Genomic DNA, 20,480 nt, shown 5'->3' on the forward strand with positions numbered 1-20,480 from the left:
TAACATAATTTATTTCCCTTACCTATTCCTAAAAAAATCGCCTAAAACGATTGGAAACGAACCCTAACTTTCACGATCCTACCGTGGAAAACAATTCGGCAAGCGAGCAAGAATGAGGAGAGTGATCGGAAGGACTTACCGGAGCCTTGGGAGGCCGTAGGAGAGAGAGAGAGAGAGAGAGAGAGAGAGAGAGAGAGAGAGAGAGAGAGAGAGAGAGAGAGAGAGAGGGAAATGTGATGAAATGAATAAAACATAAGATTCCCCACTTATAAGCCCCTGCCCCGTAGAAAACCGTCGACGGTTTTTCCACGCTTTACAAAACCGTCGACGGTTTGGCTAATAACTGCTCTCGGTAGTTTTTATCGTCAATGGTTTTCTAAGATTCCTCAAAACCATCGACGGTTTGGGTTATGCCAAACTAATTTTTTCTCCTTTTCTTTTCTTTTATTTATTTCTTTTCTTGGTTGGGGTCTTACAATGTGTATAAAAGTACAATAAGTAGAGCGTTAAATTTGTCTCCTTGAATATATTCCAATTGATAAATTTGAGTTTTCTACATTAGAGGTCTCAAGTTTGAATATTATGAAAGGTGAGAATTAGGAGTGAGCATTTGGTCAATATAGTGAATTTGGTTAATTAATTAATTAATTGAAAATTTTCATTTAAAAAATATCATTAACTGAATCGACCGAAATTTCATATTTTAATCGAACTCAAAACTAACCAAATTGAATTTCAGTTAAATCGGTTAATCGATTTTAACCAATTTAATATATATATATATATATATATATGTATGTATGTATATATATAGTATAATATAGATTTTTAATATATATATATAAATATATAAATAATATATATAATTATATTTATATATGTAGTATATAAAAAATAAATAAAATTTTAGTATATATAATATATAAAATATTTTAATATAATATATATAATTATTTATTATTAATTTATAATATTCGGTTAATTTGGTTAACCAAATTAACCGAACCAAAAATCGAAAATCCAAATTCAATGAAAATGAAAACCGAACTGGACCAAATAAATTTTTAACCGAATCAGACCAAATAATTTTATACGCGAACCAAACAGATTAAATTTACTCTGTTAATTCAATTTTAACTTAATTATGCTCACGTCTAGTAAGAATTAAAGGTGTTTGAAAATCGAGTCATGTGTGTTTGATCTGTTACACGAGAAAGAGAGAAAGATTGATATTTTGACTAAATCACTTTGGTGCATTTTACTAAAAGATGCAAAATTTAACCAATAAGTATTTAGTTAATATACATTCTAAAAGATTCACAAATTCTACAAATAAGAACTAAAAATATGAAGGTTACTCATCTATTTCATCCTATTTTATGTAATATAAATAACCAGCAAAATCCCGCATAATACACAGTGGAATATTAACATCTCTCTCGGATGTGTGTGTGTGTGTGTGTGTGTGAGAGAGAGAGAGAGAGAGAGAGAGAGAGAGAGGAACTCCTAAGGTTTGGGGAATTAGAAATTGAGTGACACACTAGAAGGAGGGAGGGAAGGAGAGAAATTTCTAAAGGCCGATTAGTTTTATTTTTTTACTTTCAAATAATTACAAAACTACTAATTTTGTTTAGTTTTCAAAAATTTATATAAGAAAATTTTGAAATAATAAACATATTTTTTCATAAAATATGAAAAAAAATTTGAGGAGAATATAAAATTTTTTATAATTATTCAATAAACAAAAAAAATAAGACACAACTTTAATTCCTCCCAACAAATTCAAAAATTCTTCAATCAAATTTCAATTTAAAATAAAGTTGACTAATATTAATCAGCACATTAATCATGCCCATGCATATATTTTTTTTTATTTTTAAAATATACAAAACCCTCAATGCAATTAAGAGGATACATTCAATAAATGCAGAAATAAATAAATAAATAAATACAGCGTATATTTTTGTCAAAGGTATTCGTCACTTCACCTCTTCTTTTCCTTTTATGCCAAATTATGTCTGTGTTTTGGCTTAGCCTGGAAAGAAGACAAGCGACCCCGCCGAGAAAGAAAAGCTAAAAGAAAAAGGAGGACACGAGAGGTGTCTGCTGAAAGCAATTCTCCTTCGTCCTCACACACCCATTAATTCCATACATCTTCCGTCATTTCTTCCTTTCGTCATCATTTCAGTCAAAAATCAACCTCTGGTTATAGTCGGGCTTTCTCCCTTTGCTGTACTCTTCTTGATCTTCATCGCTTGCCGAGAAAACAACTGCAGAGAATTAAGAGCTAGATTTGGGAAACCCCCATCAATTGTTGCAGATTTCCTGGCAATCTTCTCCGCAAAAATTGATGGTGCCTTAGTCTCGTTGTTTGAAGCTTTGGGAATACAAGTTCTCTCCTCATTTACCAGTTCCAGTTGTCTGTATACCCTTTTTTAGTTCCATTCGATTCATGTCTGATGCAAGGATCGATGGACCTAAAATCCCAATTTATTGTTTTCTTAGCGATCTCTCTGCTTCCACTTATCGCCTCCATCAACTGCAACCGATCTTGCCGCGATAAAAGCGTTCCCTTCCCATTTGGATTCTCCCCTGCTTGCGAAATCCAGCTGAACTGCAGCGCAAGCGGCGATGCCATCATCGGGGAGTTTCCGGTACGGACCTTGGGCTCCGACGAAATTCTGATCTATCTCCAAGCAAAATGCAATCGTTCCCTTCACTCTTTCCGCAGTCTTTTCAGCCAGAACTTTGCTCCCACCACCGGGAACGGAATTCTGCTGCGGGATTGTGCCCACCCGGTGTCGCCGTGCATGCTGCCGTCGAGCATGGTTCAGGCTCACTTCAAAATGCTCGATTGCGGTTCAGCGAACAGCAGCGACATTAGCTGCTATTCAGAAAAAAGAGGAAATGGGTTTATCGATTTCGATAATCTGACTAGCGGAAATTGCCGATCTCTGTACTCGGCGATCTCCATTGAATCGTTTAACAGCTCGGCGATGTCGTTGGAGGTTCAGGTTGTTCAGCTGGAGTGGTGGCTTCAAGGGGATTGTGACTGTTCTCGCGATGCGAATTGCACGAAACTCGTCTCACCGGCGGACGGAAAGCGGAGGTTTAGGTGCCGTTGCAAAGAAGGATTCGAGGGGGATGGGTTCCGCGCCGGTCAGGGTTGCCGGAAAGGTACGATCCGATTACCGGAAATTGTTCAGTATTTGTTTAACTTTTTTTAATCAATGTAATTAGGGTTAGTTACTGAAATTAGGTTAGAGGCATTAGGGCCATATGGTAATTCTACTCTGTATCACGGGTAAGATTAGGTTTTGGATTGTGGACTAATTGACTATAATCTATAGCTCCATTTATTTATTTATTGAGTGGATTAGTTAACGGTGGGACAATCACTTGATTTGAAATCAACTACAAAAATAATAATAATAATAATAATAATAATAATAATAATAATAATAATAATAATAACAAAATTGAATGATTTTTGTCAACCACCAGCTCAGTTATGATTTGAGTTCTCATGGCAAGATATCTATAAAATTAGATGAAATGAATTTATGAATTTTTCTTTTTAAGTAAGAGATAACTCACTTTTCTTTTTAAAATTTGACAATTTTTTTAAAATTTTTAAAAATATTTTAAACATTTTTTGACACAAGAAAGTTTATGCCTAGAATTTAGAATTCTTAGAACTGTAGAGAGATTCTTAAAAATTTTAAAATTTTGAAAAAAAAAATATCAAATTTAAGGATGCAAATATTTTTGACCTTTCTATATATATATATAAAATTTATCAAAACAGATTTTAGAGTTTTTAGGAATTTAGATAAAGTTAAGTTCTAGAAAAGGTCTATCACGTCATTTGGGTCGAACGGAAAAAAGAAATTTTAAAAGCGGATGTCACGATTTCTAATTTTCAAAGGAAGACCAAAGGATGTTTGTTAGGCATGATTGACGGCGGGAGGAGTCCGTGAATGAGAGCTTCACTTCAGCTAACCCTGCTTGACCAAGGGGAAAAGGGTTCCCCTCAATTAATACACGGCACACGACGTGACCCAGCACGATGGACACACTGTTAAATGCCCTAAATTAATTTTCTCCTCTGCTTAGCATAATAATAATATTATTATTATATTTATGTGAATTTAAAAATATATATAATTTTATTTTATATTTTATTTAAATCCACATAAATCCAAGCCCGGTAAATATTTTTTTAGTTAAATATTAAAATTCAAGTTTTGAGGACTATTGCTTTGTAATTATGATTACAGCTTGATATTTAAGTGAAAAATGATAGAAGGAATAGTCTATTATCCTAGTGAATTAATTGAGTTTTTCAAGGCCTCAAATAGAGTCATATTTAAACTACAAAATAATTATAACTTATGTCATGGCGTCAAACACCCCTATAAACGTTGGCCTTACGAAGGGGTGTTTTTTTGTCTGTATTGTTGATGTCGCCTTCCGGGTGCAGCTATTGTGATGTATGATTATTGTTGTGTGGCTGCTGTTAACAATTATTCTATCGGTTGCATTTAAAGGTTTTATTCGTTACTAGCATTTAAAGTTTTATAGGTATTGGTTCCTACTTGGAAAAAAATTATAATTTTAAGCTTCTAGAAATTAATTTTTGGGGTTTAAAATGCATTTGACAACCCCTGCAAAAGCTGAATTTTTGCCGAGACTTAAAAAAGTCAAGAAGAGTATTTATTGTTTGTCTAAGGGTATGTTTGTTTTGTATGATTAATTTATATGATTGATCAGATAGGCTATAATTGGACTGAATGGATTTTAAACTTGTGATAGTTATTTTATCATGTATTTGACCTACCATATTGGAGGGACATGATAAGCATATTATCCTCCTAATAGCTTGAGTTCTCTTCTTGTAGCTAATAAATTTGGAGTTATTTTTCTTAGATTACCGTTATTTTGTAATTCCACAGTACCAAAAACAAAACAAAAACAAAAACTTAGAGGTCACATCCCTTAGATTTGTTGCCCTCAATGCGTGTCAGGCTCCCTTAGCCAAGTCTAGCCCGCAAATGCATCCTAAACCATTAAAACATCAATACCAAACTTGAATAAAAAATGTTATATTAAATGCACCTTACAATCATCCAATCATGACAATTATTTGGGCTCAAGTTCAACAAGAGTACTATATTGGATTCATACAATGTTAATGGGTGGTCATAGATCACCATGTGTCATTTTGTGGTGGTCAAATTAAAACCACCAGTTAAGTTGCTAACATGGTGGTTTGAGACCACCCAATATTTTCCTATGAATGGCTATGTTTGACAATAGTGGCAAGTGCCTTGAGCACCCATTATAGTGCTTTCACTGCTTTGTTGGAAAATGTTTGCCAACATGTATACCACTATACCTAGACTATACAGAACACTTCACATAAAGCTCACTTTTTAGTAAAAATAATTTAATAGAGCATGTATCAACATTTTAATTTGATTAAAAGTTAACAAGCATCTAAGGATGCATTTATTTTGTAGGATTGAATTTGCAGGATTGGATTAAGCTGAATATGATTGAATTGTCTGATCTTGTGTTTGGCCTACCGTTATTTCTTTCTTTTTTTTTTTATTTTATTAATACTACATTTAGAAGCACAGACAGTTGGGAGTGTTTTTGCACTTTTTAATTGGACAAATAACATTCTTTATTTACTCAATTTAACACTCTTTCTGGCTCTTGGAATGGAATTTACCTACAAAACTATTTATGCTACGCTAGTTGATGAGGGCAAGGGGTATTGGTTAGCTCTAACCCATGTTGGCCCAGCCCTAAAATACTAAAGCACCAATAGGAACCTCCAAAAGTTCTTCAAACAGCTAAACACACCCTACAAGTCTTGATATGAGTACTATATGCAGGGTCCATTCCCACGAATGGCCATGTTGGACAATAATAGCAATTGCCCTTAGCGTCCACTGTAGTAAATTCACTACTTGCAAAATGTTTGGCAACATAACAGGCTATCCAAAAACAATCTCCTCATTGACCAAATAATGAAAGTAAATTTGACTTGGCCTGAGACAAAATGATGAACCGGATCCATGCATTGAGTAGCATTGGTTCTGAGGACCTTCAGTTCCTGCATTTAGATTCTACACATTACCTTCATTCACTAGTTTGTGGAGATATTACAGTGTCCTATGGACAGAGTACTATTCTCTAGTTTGTGGAGATATTACAGTGTCCTATGGACACAGTACTATTCTCTAGTTTGTGGAGATATTACAGTGTGCTATGGACACAGTATTATGTAGTTATCATCTGTTCTTGTGGATGTGATTACTTTTATCCTCACTGTCCTTTCTGTGATTTTGTTGTGTAAACAGCCACTTCAGCATGCAATCCTTCAAAATACATTTCAGGTCAGTGCGGAGGAGTGACCAGAGTTGCTGTCTTAATTGGAGGTAATCTTTATTTCTGTAACTCATTGGAAAATCAGGCAGCAAATGTTCTACTTTTTCCCCTCAACTTGACAGGAACTCAAATTTTGCATAAATGGCTTTCAAATGTGCTTTTCTGATGGTTTGATACATTGCCATAGTGACTAGGACTAAGATCATGCATCTGGTACTAGTCTATGTGATGAAATGTGACTTAACTTGAATTTCACAACAAAACCAGCATTCCTAAAAGTGTAAATCTCACTTTCCAGGTACTATTGCAGGAATTTCTTTAATTGTCAGTATGGGTCTTATATGCTGTTTCCTTCGACGTCACTCAGCTCTAAAAACCAAAATCAGCACAAAACGTCGTCTATCTGAAGCTACGGGCAACTGCACTGTTCCTATCTATGCTTACAAGGACATAGAGAAAGCTACGAACAGCTTTGCAGAGAAACAAAGGCTGGGGACAGGGGCCTATGGAACAGTTTATGCAGGAAAACTTCACAGCAATGACTGGGTTGCTATTAAAAGGATTAGACATAGAGACGCTGATTGTATTGAGCAAGTTATGAATGAGATCAAGCTTCTGTCATCCGTGAACCACCCAAATCTAGTCCACCTCTTGGGTTGCTCCATTGAAAATGGCGAACAAATCCTCGTTTATGAGTTCATGCCTAATGGAACATTATCGCAACATTTGCAAAGAGAGCGCGGTAATGGCCTTCCATGGCCAATCCGGCTCACCATTGCAAGTGAAACTGCTCAAGCCATTGCCCATCTCCATTCTGCCAACCCTCCAATATACCACAGGGACATCAAATCTAGCAACATTCTGTTAGATTATGACTTCAGATCGAAAGTTGCTGATTTTGGTCTTTCAAGACTTGGTATGACTGAACTATCCCACATCTCAACTGCCCCTCAGGGTACCCCAGGGTATCTTGATCCTCAGTACCATCAAAACTTCCATCTTTCTGATAAAAGTGATGTTTACAGCTTTGGGGTAGTCCTAGTGGAGATCATAACAGCATTAAAAGCAGTGGACTTCTCCCGGCCCCAAAACGAGGTGACTTTGGCTTCTCTTGCTACTGAGAGGATTGGGAAAGGTTGTTTAGATGAAGTAATAGACCCATTGCTCGAGGCACAAGGAGATGCTTGGACCTTCTCTACGGTGCACAAGGTCGCCGAATTGGCTTTCAGATGCCTTGCATTTCACCAGGACATGAGGCCTTCAATGATGGAAGTGGCAGCTGAATTAGAGCACATCAGGATCAGTAGGTGGGCAATTGTAAAAGAGAACATTTTTGCAGCTGTCTCACCAGACTCATCGTCAACCTCCTCTTGCTCTTCATCGTCGAGTGCAAGTGAGAAACCGCTAAATGTGACAGTTGACAAGGTTGGATTGGAAAGCAGAAGCCTCTTTGCGCTGCAGAGTGGGATCTGCTGCGTCAATTCAATGGAAAGAGAGAAGGATAATTCCCCTGTTTGTGTGCAGGATCCATGGCTCAGCGAGCAAAGTTCACCTTCATCAAATAGCTTGTTGAGTAATGCAGTTTAGTGACTGAAAGCTGGGATCCATGATTGGGAGTCCTCACCCTTCCTCGTCCTGTTAATACCATCAAGGTAGTTTTACATTATATGATTATAAAATAGTTGCCCTTATTTACTAATTAATCATGCTCATAAGCCAATGCTTTTCATTTTTCCAAGTTTTAGCATATAATGTGTACAGAAACTGTATTGAGTGCAAAAGTGTGGAGAAATTATCACACTACGCTTTACAGTGAAATTAAGATATGGGAATTCTCTCTCTCTCTCTCTCTCTCTCTCTCTCTCTCTCTCTCTCTCTCTCAAACACATGTTGTCAATGCTGTTATTTTTTCAAATATGCACGGCCTTGCATGTTCCATTTTTGCCAAAAATCCTCAGATTTATTGCACGCTAACTGATTAATGTTGCAATTCATGATAGGGCATTAAACCAGCCAGGTTAACTTCAGTCAAGTTTTACCATGTCATATTCATTAAATTTCTGAGTGAGTTTGAATTTTTAGTTGGGTTCTAACCAAACTTAAATATACTTGTTTAAACTTATTCAATAAGTATAGCTAAGTTCGAGTTGAGCTAAACTTTACTACGCAAGATTGAGTATAAATACCAAGTGAAGTTAAACCGAACTTCAATATATTCTATTCATCCAAGTTATTAAGCCTTTTTAATTTAAAGGTTAACTTATGTGATGAATTTATGAAACAATTAATATGGAGTGATGCACTTATGTTCTCTCGTCGGTGTCTTATCATATAATTGGTAGTAACAATTTGTGATGGTAAATGATTTTGAGTTTAAAATTATTGTCTTGTTGAACTTTTGTGCACAAAATAAAAGGTTAGGATTTGGTTTGTCATATGAGAATTTAAAAATTGGTGAATAAGGAGACAAATGAGAGTTATGCAGCTTATAAATGAGTATAAGCCCAAGCAAACGGTTCACAAGCCTAATGAATCAAGCTCAACTTTGTTTAAGTTTAACTCTTTACTAAATAACTTTAAAGATAGATTTGAAAATTATTCATTTATGCGAATGAACAAGTTGAATAAGCCTTTATCAAACCAAACTATCACAAAGTTACAAACTATTTCATTTGCACTCTTATTCATAACAACATGAATGACCCATTATCTTTAAAATCAAAAGAGCACCAAAACATGTTGAGACCTTTTAAGCCAAAGCTTTTCTCCTTATTATCAAATTTTAAAAACAGATCATCTTCTAGATAAGTGACAATATGACAATCTCTACTTTGACATATATTTATCTTTTTAAGAATGTTTTCAGACCTTGCTCTCAACACATACAATATAGGTTAACTGATGCAAGAACTATAGGAATTAAAAATAAAATAATTTACAATGCATAAAAAAGTTATAAGGCAAATTGAGAAGAAAAGTGCTTCATTCAATAGTACTAATAGAGAAGAAGAACTCCACAGAATGGGGAGAAAAAAAAAACACCAAATCTCTCTCTCTCTCTCTCTCTCTCTCTCTCCCCCCCCCCCCCCCTTTCTTTCATATTTTATTCTTGTGTTAATAGCAAGATATATGCTTAGCTACCTGTTTATATGATTAACACAGAAACCTCGTAAATTGTTGGGGAAAAATAATTATACGAATATATATGAACCAATCAATGGAGTAATGCAAAATAATAAATAAAAATGAGATACAAAATTTAACGTGGTTCCCTCAAATGTTGAGGTACGTTCACGGGGCACAGCAAACCAAATCTACTATCATAAAAAAATTCATACAAAGTGGATACAAAAGGCAGGAGCCTTGCAAATACACAAGAGTGTATAAACAAATATAGTAAGATGGAAATGCCTCACCAAATACTTTGAACAAAGCTTAAAAGAAGAACCAACCAGCCAAAGTAGAGCACAATGAAATACCAATATGTTGTAAATAATCTACAGCCGGAGTCATGCTAAGAAGAAGGTAGCAGCAGGTTGTTGTACTGGAGAGATGACTGGCGCAGGCGTGGGCTTGTTGCAGGCACTAGCTACAGATGCTGACTGCAGGCATTGGCTATACATGTTGGCTGCAGGCACTAAAGGCTATATGAGTGAAAAGCCAGAAATGGAGAAAAACTAAGGGCTAGTCGAACTACTTTGCTGCGTGTGTAGAGAAAATTCAAAGTGGAGGGGTAGCTGCTGCGCATAATCTTTGATTTTGAATTTCAAAATAGAATTTCTAGATTTTGCTCCTACTGGGAAGCTAACAAACATTTGAAAACAAAACCTTTTCAAGGCATTGGGCCCCACAAGAGGGAAACCCAACAAATCTCCCCCTCCCAACTTATAGGGACAACTCCACCAATCCGACCAAAACTCGACACTTCACATGCTTGTCATTCGTCAATGCTTTTGTCATCATATCCAAACCATTGTTGTCGGTGTGAATTTTGTCATGCTGCAATAATTTCTTATCCAACACATCCCAAATTCAATGATATCTCATATCAATATGTTTTGACTTTGAATGAAAGATAGAATTCTTACTCAAATGAATTGCACTTTGGCTATCACAATAAAGAACGTACCTTTCTTGTTCCATGCCTAAATCTTTTAAGAATCTCTTCAACTAAAGCAATTCTTTGCAAGCTTCCGTAATGACAATAAACTCGGCTTCCGTAGTAGATAGAGCAACACATTTCTGTAATTTAGATTGTCATGCCACAACTCCCCCTACAAAAGTCATCAAATAACTCGAAGTGGATTTTCTAGAGTCAACATCACCGGCCATGTCAGCATTCGTGAATCCATGGAGTGTAGATTTACCATTTCTAAAGCACAAACACGCCTTTGAAGTACCTCTAAGGTATCGGAGAATCCATTTTACCACTAACCAATGCTCCTTTCCTGAATTAGAGAGAAACCGACTAACAACTCCAATGACATGAGCTAAATCTGGTTTTGTGCAAACCATTGCATACATTAAGGAACCAACGGCCAAAGCATAAGGAATTTTCTTCATCTCTTCTTTGTCTTTCTCACTTGTAGGACTTTGTTTTGTACTAGCCTTGAAGTGATTGGCAAGTGGGCAGCCAACAGATTTTGCTTTATCCATATTGAACCTCTCAAGCACTTTTTCAATGTAGCTTTCTTAAGATAACCAAATTTGCCCTTTTTTACGATCACGAACAATTCTCATGCCAAGAATTTGCTTTGTTGGTCTCAAGTCTTTCATAACAAAAGACTTGCTCAACTCCAACTTCAACTTGTCAATCTTGGAGAAATCTTGTCCTATAATGAGCATATCATCAACATAGAGTAAGAGAATAATATAAGTACCATTCGAAATTTTTTTCATAAACACACAATCATTCAAAGAGGTTTTTGAGTAACCATGATCAATCAAGAAAGAATTAAATTTCTTGTACCATCTCCGTGGTGCTTGCTTCAACCCATACAGACTTTTCTTTAATTTGCATACTAAATTCTCTTTTCCTTTTTGTTTGAAGCCTTCCGGTTGTTCCATGTAAATTTCATTTTCTAAGTCACCAAGTAAGAAAGTTGTTTTCACATCTAGTTGCTCAACTTCTAAATTCAAGTATGCTGTCATGCCAAGAACAACCCGAATAAATGACATCTTCACAACCGGTGAGAATATTTCATCAAAGTCAATTCCCCTTTTCTAACCAAAGCCTTTTACCACAAGCCTAGCCTTGTACCGAAGATTCTTTTCATCATTTTTCAACCTAAACACCCATTTATTTTTCAAAACTTTCTTTGCAGGAGGAAGTTTAACCAAATCATAAGTGTGATTGTCAACTATAGACTTCATTTCCTCTTACATAGCCTCCATCCATTCAACTTTATTTTCATGGTTCATGGCTTCTTGATAGCTTTTGGGCTCCCCTTGATCTGTTAGAGTAACATAATCACTTGATGGATATTTAGTTGAAGGTATTGGCTCTCTTGAAGATCTTCTCAATGGGGCTTTCTCTTGAACTTGTTGCTCCCCCTCATTTTCATCTTCAACATCACTAGGAATTTCATCATTTCCAACATCTTCAAGAGGTGGAAGAACATCTTCCATATTTTCAACATGTGCCAAAGGTGGAGAACGTGACTCTAAGTCAACAAAATTATTCCCATTAGATTGTGGTTGCCCAACTGTGCCAAAATCTTCAATTGTTTGATCTTAAAAAAATACAACATCTCGGCTTCTAACATTTTTTTGTCAACCAGATCCCACAATCTGTATCCAAATTCATCATGCCCATAGCCAAGAAAAATACATTGCATTGTCTTGTCATCAAATTTGGATCTTTCTTCTTTTGGAATGTGAACAAATGCATGACAACCAAACACTTTTAAATGATCATAAGTGTCATCCTTACCTTTCCAAAATTTTTTGGGAACTTCACCAAGTAAAGGAGTTGAAGGAGACAAATTAATCAAGTCCACCGCCATCCTCATTGCTTCACCCCAAAATGATTTTGGCAACTTCGCATAAGAAAGCATACATCTTATTCTCTCCAGTATGGTGCGGTTCATTCTTTCGACAATACCATTTTGTTAAGTGGTTTTCTTGATGGTCTTTTGATGTCTAATTCCTTGGTTATAGCAATATGCATCAAATGGGTCAATGTACTCTCCACCATTATCCGAGCGCACATATTTCATGTAATGACCCGAAGAAAAATGGTGTTTGAATAATAAAGAGAGAGGGAAATGGAAACAGTAACAGAAGGAGGCGGCCGACTTTGTCGACGAAGTTGCACTTTGGAGGTAATAACCAAGGAATTGTCTCATGGTCTCATGAATGAACACAGGGGATTCGTCGGCGAGGGTACAAGAGGTTCTCGTCGACGAGGGCATGTTTCGTCAATGAGAAAATACTGAGAGAATGTTTTGGGCGATTCTGAATTTCGTCGACGAAGGGGAGAGTTCGTCGACGAATTGTCTATTAGACTCGTCAACGAGATGACGTGGCTCGTCAACGAAAGCTGCAATATAAATAGCCCTAACCTTGGTTTAATCGCAGAAATTCGACGAAATTCTTCCTCTCTCTCTCTCTCTCTCTCTCTCTCTCTCTCTCTCTCCTACGGTCTCTCCTCCACCTCTCTTCGATTTTGGCCCCGTCAGTCACCGGATTGAAGATCTGAGGCCACCACGATGCTCCTGGCAAAGTTCTCTCCAAGTTTACCAAGGCGGATCATTGATGGGATCGAGTTGAATTTCTTCCTAAAATCAAGGTAAGACCTTTTATTCAGTTTTTGGCCTGCTAGAAGTTGTAGGAAATGATGGAGACAAAGAAATAATGATATTCTGTTCTGGAGAATGTTGTTTTCAAGGTGTTGAATAGGAAACCCTGCGGGTGTTGGATCAATATACCATAAGGGCTTTCCAGTAGTTAGGTAAGGGAAACATGATATGTTAGGATACTTCATTATGATTTCAATAAAAAATATAAGTTGTTATGAAATCATTATTCAGATTCTATATATTTACAGTTTCCAGAACTTGATAATATTAATATTTATTTGTGTGGTTTGAGTTGATAACTGAACAGTACTATATTTATAGAATTGGTGGATACTATGTTTATAGTTATTAAAAGAAATACCACGATATTTGCATGTTTATAGAATGACGAATTTTTCAGCGTACAGTATACTCAGAAATATGCATTTTCAGTAATTTCGGAATTACACGTTTATCAGTACCATAACACCTCAATAAACAGATATTCAAATAGCAGTTCAGTTATATAGAAATCAGCTTTTTAGTCAGTTTATTTAGAATTTCAGATAAACTCTATGGGTTATGGTTGTTTTAGAAACCATAGTAAAAACAGTATATTACAGATATCAGTTACCTATATAGTATTAGACCCTGATTGATCAGACAGAAGAACACGGTACCGTAGCTACAGATATCCAGTTCAGAGTGCAACCACTTTACTTAGATAATAAGTGGTATGAGGTCGATCGTGCCCATGTCGGGACAGGCTCTCCATCAGATATGGATTGAGGGGTCTAATCGAACTGTCGAAGTTCAGTTGACTTACCCTGGTTGGAAAACTAGGATAGGTCCCGCCTTCGGGCCGCACAACCCTGTCATGAGGGGTTAAATCATGACATACAACCATCCAGGGAAATTTTCTCAAATATTATAAGTATAAGTAGATTTATAGATATAGTAGTAGTATTATGAAAAGTAAATTTATATTGTTTTAATATATGTTCCTTATACCAGCATTTACAGTTCCAATTATTCATGATATTATTTTTAAAACAGATTATTTATACAAAAATACAACTCAGCAACCACACACTAGTAATAGCATGTTTCGTCTTACTGAGCGTTGGCTCATCCTAGTGTTGAATTGTTTTTCAGGTGAACCAGCTAGGCGAGCGGAGTAGGCTCATAGGTAGAGGGGCTATTGTACTGCCCTTTTTTAGAGTGAGTATTATTCTTTAGGCGGCATGTTTGTAAACCCTTGGTATTGGTAAGGGTAGTATCGAGAGAACAGTGATGTTTGCATACTGTAGGATGATTTGACACTCTGGTATTGTATTATGTGTGGATTTATTTTATGTGATTGACTTTCCGCTGTTTAGGTTAATGATTGGATGTAAAACTAGGGAAAAGATTTTATTTTATTAACAGGTCGTTTCATTTCACCTTCTTTCCAATCTCCCTTTCAACTTTAACCTGAAAATGCTTAAACACATCTAAAACTTGATCTTTAGTCTTCAAAGTGTAAGCCCAAACTTTTCTTGAACAATCATCAATAAAAGTGACAAAATAAAGTGGACCACCATGAGATTTAACTTTCAAAGGACCATATACATTGGAATGTATCAAATCTAGAACATTAGATTTTTTTAGTAACAAGCTTTGTACAAAAAGGAGCTTTATGTTGCTTACCGGCCAAACAATGAACACAAGCTTTAGGAGAAGTACCTTTCATTCCCGGTAGAAGCGTCCTTTTGAACAAAAACTACAATCCTTTTTCACTCATGTGCCCAAGCTGCTTATGCCATAAATCAGTGGAAGAATGACTCCCAATTGCATTCACAATACCATTACCAATTTTACCTTGTATCATATAGAGTGTACCAGTCTTCTTACCTTTAGCCACCACCAAATAATCCTTTGTGAGCTTCTATTTTCCATCACCAAAATGGTTGTCAAAACTTTCATCATCAAGCTTTCTAGTAGATATCAAATTTAGCCAAACGTCGGGTACATGTCTCACATCTTTGAGCACCAACTTGATTTGTTTCCAAACAAATATTTCACATGCCAATAATTTTTGACAAACCTTCAATTCCCATCCAAACAACTCCATAATTTCTTTTGGAATAAGAAGTGAAGAAATCTTCTCGAGAAGTGACATGGAATGATGCACCAGAATCAATAACCTAATTAGTCTCTTGACTTGTCAAATTAATGCAACTTTCATCACAAACAACCATAAGATCACCATAAGATGCAACTGAAGTCGTGTCTTCATGCTTTTTCTCAAAATTTTTCTCTTTGCTTTGCTATTTGAATTTCAATTTTTTACACTCCCGCTTCATATGCCCTTTCTTATGATAATAGTGACACTCAATATCTTTTTTCGAAACTGAGTTGGACCGGCCTCTTGATTTATCATTACAGTGAGAATACCTGCTTTTGCTTCTGCCTTTCCCCCGATTTTCTATCACAAGTGCCTCCGAATGAGAAGCGCCAACTGATTTTCTTCTAATTTCTTCATTCAACAAGCTGCTAGTTACTTTGATTCATAGTAACAATTCCATCGGGAGTCGAATTACTAATTGTCACAACCAAAGTCTCCAAACTTTCCGGTAAAGAACTAAGAAGCATTAAGACCTGCAATTCATCATCAAAAACTATTTTCATAGTAGCAGTCTGATTAATAATATTTTTATTCTCATTCAAATACTCGGTAATAAGACCACCATCTTTATATTTCAAATTCACCAATTTTTGGAAAAGAAGAGCTTTATTTGTAGCCAACTTTCTATCATAAAGACCCTCCAATTTTTTCCACAATTCATGTGCCAAAGTTTTGATAGAAACATGATGAAAAACACTATCATCAATCCATTTCCAAATGACACCAACGGTTTTTCTATTTAGCCTATTCCACTCATCATCACTAGTGTCTTTAGGCTTTCAGCTATCTCCCTCAATAGGCCCATCCAAATTTTTGCAAAATAGAAGGTCTTGCATTTTTGTTTTCCAAGTTACCCAATTGCTTCCATTGAAGCTAATCATATGACCAACATTACTATCCATGATTTACGCAAATTTAATGTGTACAAATAACTTGGCTTTGATACTACTTGTTGGGAAAAATAATTATACGAATATATATGAACCAATTCCCACAAATAAATCAATTGAGTAACGCAAAATAATAAATAAAAATGAGACATAAAATTTAACGTGGTTCCCTCAAATGTTGAGGTACGTCCATGGGGCATGGCAAACCAAATCCATTGTCACCAAAAAATTCATACAAAGTGGATACAAAAGACACGAGCCTTGCAAATACACAAGAGTGTATGAACAAATATAGTAAGATGGAAATGTCTCACCAAATACTCTGAACAAAGTTCTAAAGAAGAACCAACCAGTCAAAGTAGAGCACAATGAAATACCAATATGTTGTAAACAATCTACAGCCGGAGTCACACGAAGAAGAAGGTAGCAGCAAGTTGCTGTATTGGAGAGATGATTGGCGCAGGCGTGGGCTTGCTGTAGGCACTGGCTACAGATGTTGGCTGTAAGCACTAAAGGCTATATGAGTTAAAATCTAGAAATGGAGAAAAACTAAGGGCTGGTCGAACTGCTTGCTGTGTGTGTAGAGAAAATTCAAAGTGGAGAGGCAGCTACTGCGCATAATCTTTGATTTTGAATTTCAAAATAGAATCTCTAGATTTTGCTCCTACTCGGAAGCTAACAAACATTTGAAAACAAAACCTTTTCAAGGCATTGGGCCCCACAGGAGGGAAAACCAACATAAATTTACTAATAATAACGGTTAATGTCGACTCATATGCAATATCAAGTCTAGTGAAAGTATAGCAAATTGCATATTGACTTTTTGATATTTGTAGCATATATTATTATTTGGCCATCTTTCAATTGAGCCAACTAGCAAAACTAACATTGCAAACTCTGTAGGTGGATCATTACTCAAATGTTCTCTTGTACTTTCATAAAATTTTTTGAAGAGTTTAGTGGTTGTTTGACTCTTTAATACCTATTAATGTCATTCTTGGTAACCAAATTGAACACTTTGTAACCCTTTATTTGTGTTTATAACTAATAAAAATGCATTTTTATCCTTATCATTGAGGTTCTTTCACATGGATTGGACACATGAATGTAGGCATATACCCAAATATCCAAAGGTGTTCAATAATAAGCTTTCAAGCCATCCGAACTTTTTGAAGTGTCTTTCTATATATAATTACTTCTAATAGGGCACATATTTAAAACACAAACAATTACAAGCAACGACTAAAGTGGCAAAAGAGTTCGTGATGGAACTTAATTACTTCAATATCATTTAGAAAGTGATTTGCCACACTTAATGTTGAGAATTTCACTTGTGAGTTTGTCCCACATTGAAAAATTTGAGTGGGTAATGGGTGCTTATATACATGATTGGGCTCAAGACCCAATAGACTTAAACTTTTGGATCAAATTAATATTCACCCATGTGTATCAAGCCCACCCATGGGCTCCTACGGTGCTAACAAGTGGTATAAGAGCCTACGATTCATAACTCTGGGCGAGCGATATCGTAAAAGTCGAGATGTGAAAATAATTCTCCTAACGTGCCAACAGTACGTCAGTGGTAAGGCCCACTTGAGTAATTGTTGGGGAATTGAGCTTACTCCCATAAGGGAGACAATTTCCGTTTAAGGGGAAACAGTTGGAACTCACAAGTGAGTGGGGGATTGTTGAGAATTCCACTTGTGAGCTTGTCCCATATTGAAAAATTTGAGTGGATGATGGGTGCTTATATATATGGTTAGGCTCAAGACCCAATAAATTTAAGCTTTTTGATCAAGCTGGTGTTCACCCATGTGTATGAAGCCCACCCATGAGCTCCTGCGGTGCTAAAACTTAATCAATCAACTTAAGATTTAGGGTGCTTGTATCGTAGATAACAAATTGGTGGAGGATATTCACTACACAAACAAAGTTCCAAAAGGTGAGAATTTTCTTACAAAATTAGTTTGCAAACAAGGTTATTGTTTGTTGTCTCATTCTATTAAGTTTAAATTTGGATAATTTGATAATCAATATTTTCAAATGGTGCTATGAAAGGGTATAGGTTGAGAGCAACGATTCTCTACTCCTAGGAAAGGAGGAAGAAAAATGAAGAGTTGTGACCTCCAATGTCATGTAAATCAATCCAATTGAAAATTAGAGATTAATATGAAGTGTTCTAACGCAATATTTGTTACATTGGAAATAAATGAATCAGGGAGAAATGTTATATGATGAATATGCAAAATTATAGAGACTAATTTCATTTTATTTTTCAATTTTTGCATAAGAAATCATAAGTTCTAACAATTTGTTCGCAGTGAGTTGGGGTTTATATTTAGAAGAGTTTATCCACTTAAAGTCTATTACGAAGGAAGGTTTCGTGCGATCGATGAGGGGGGCCTCGAAGGGCCCCTGAGGGTAACTTAGGATTTTAATTTAAGTCTGGACGCAGTGTAATTATTTTATCATGTGAGAGCATTTTCAAATTTTTGTATGAGCCTATATATATATATTTTTTAGCTAAGAGTTGAAATCCTATGGTAGTTTTCAATTAATGACATGGGAGAAATTGCGTCGCAAAAAATCCATGGACACTTGTCACACCCCGAACCCGGAAATGGGATTCGGGGGTGAAAATTGTAACCTAACCTGTCCCTATATCATACAAATCATCACAGATACAGTACAAAGGATGAGGGTCCGACTCGGTGGGGTTCCTAGGCACCCTAAATACATCCAATCATAATCATATACGCAGCAGAAAAAGTCATTCTATATCAACATATGCAGTACCATACCAGAGTCTATATAAGAGCAGAACATGGCTCTAACAAAACAGACAAACTGGGTGCTCAAATACAACTCAAAATGGCAACCCAACAAAACTACAGTCCTAACACTTACCCAAGCGCTAACGTAGTACATCGGCCACTACGCTCCCTACATTAGGACGTTAGTTCCGGTTACCCGAAAGACCTGTAAAAATATACGTACAGTAGGGGTGAGACACCTCTCCGTAAGGAAGAACACAAGTTATATCGGTGTGTGGCATTTGAGTGTTATCATGATACAATATACACACAGTTAAATGCATTCTAGTACTAATTTACCTAGTGTATACACGCACACATACGAAGGCCATTTATACGCAGCCCCGTCACAATACACACACATGATTAGTAACCCAGTGTCGTCATACCCATCGGCTTGAAGCCAGTCCGGCATTCCGGTGTTGGCCCGTACCTAACTCGTGAAGCACGGTGCCACCGACACATGGCGAGTCCTCCACTCCTATGGCATCGTACTAGCGCTAACTGGTGGATCCACACCCTTCGGCCTGATCTGCCGGAATAGGATCACGCCCTCAGATATAGAGCCGGCCACTCTTGCCTACGTGGCAGGCAATAAACACACGCCCTCGAATATAGGGCCAGCCACTCTCAGTACTTGGAACAATTTCAAAACCGCGTTCCTACTAGCACTTCAACATCTCACACACACATGCATGCTCATATAACCAAACAAACCACACTCATTTGGTAATCTAAATCATAGTTTTCCAAACAAATACAGTTTAAACAAAGTCAAGGCACGATCATCCCAATATCACAGTATAAATCACACATATACTTGGTTTTCAAAAAAACCCGGGATTCAGCCCGTTGCCCCCTTTTTCCCAAAAACTGTAATAATGAAAAACCCATAGTTTTCCTCGTCAGATCCCCCCAAATGAGTAGCCAAAACACACATAGGACCATGTACCACAGTTCCATCGAGTATGATTTCAAAAATAACCAATATAACACAATTTTCCCTTGCCTTAACCCCGTAAGCAAATCCCGAACTCCAAGGTCCCTAAACAGCGAACCGAGTTTCAAAACCTACAAATCATAGTACAGAATATACTCACAAGACTAATACCTACAAAACTATAGGATCAGAATTAAAAACCGAGCCTTACCTCGATTTTACGCCAAAACCCAAAAATCTTCGAAATGAGATTTCGATCCGTAGAAGTTGTAGAGAATCCTTCCACGATCCTCGTGGTAGCTTCCGTTTTTCGATTCCGTCAACGATAGAGAGAAGGAGAAAGTAGAGAGAGTTTAGAGAGAGAGAGAGAGAGAGAGATATATGATTGAGTTTACTTAATGAAGAAGTAATAGAAATTTCCTTTTATAGCCCTTGACCCGAAAATTTCCAATTTTACCCCTTTTAATATTTAAACCCATTTTTCATATTTTG

The 20,480-nt window shown here is 36.4% G+C and overlaps 1 protein-coding gene across 2 annotated transcripts; it reads left to right on the forward strand.

The window, feature by feature from the left end:
• Positions 1 to 1,968: 1,968 nt before the first annotated feature.
• LOC131161979 (wall-associated receptor kinase-like 14) lies at positions 1,969 to 8,238 on the forward strand. 2 transcript variants are annotated; one of them, XM_058118061.1, is made up of 3 exons: positions 1,969 to 3,177; positions 6,372 to 6,449; positions 6,698 to 8,238. In XM_058118061.1, the coding sequence occupies exons 1-3, from the start codon at positions 2,460 to 2,462 to the stop codon at positions 7,984 to 7,986; spliced, it is 2,085 nt and encodes a 694-aa protein (XP_057974044.1). In that variant the 5' UTR covers positions 1,969 to 2,459; the 3' UTR covers positions 7,987 to 8,238. The 2 variants fall into 2 exon arrangements, with proteins under 2 accessions (XP_057974044.1, XP_057974045.1); XM_058118062.1 differs by having other exon boundaries at positions 1,981 to 3,177; positions 6,710 to 8,238.
• Positions 8,239 to 20,480: the final 12,242 nt, after the last annotated feature.

Source organism: Malania oleifera, chromosome 8 (assembly GCF_029873635.1).
Source record: "Malania oleifera isolate guangnan ecotype guangnan chromosome 8, ASM2987363v1, whole genome shotgun sequence".
NCBI classification, from domain to species: domain Eukaryota; kingdom Viridiplantae; phylum Streptophyta; class Magnoliopsida; order Santalales; family Ximeniaceae; genus Malania; species Malania oleifera.

Bases quoted from the DNA above. Each gene is read 5' to 3' on its own strand.
- LOC131161979 (XM_058118061.1), top strand. From the start codon at position 2,460: ATGCAAGGATCGATGGACCTAAAATCCCAATTTATTGTTTTCTTAGCG. The intron at 3,178-6,371 runs GTACGATCCGAT...TTGTGTAAACAG, and splicing joins CGGTCAGGGTTGCCGGAAAG to CCACTTCAGCATGCAATCCT. The intron at 6,450-6,697 runs GTAATCTTTATT...CTCACTTTCCAG, and splicing joins AGTTGCTGTCTTAATTGGAG to GTACTATTGCAGGAATTTCT.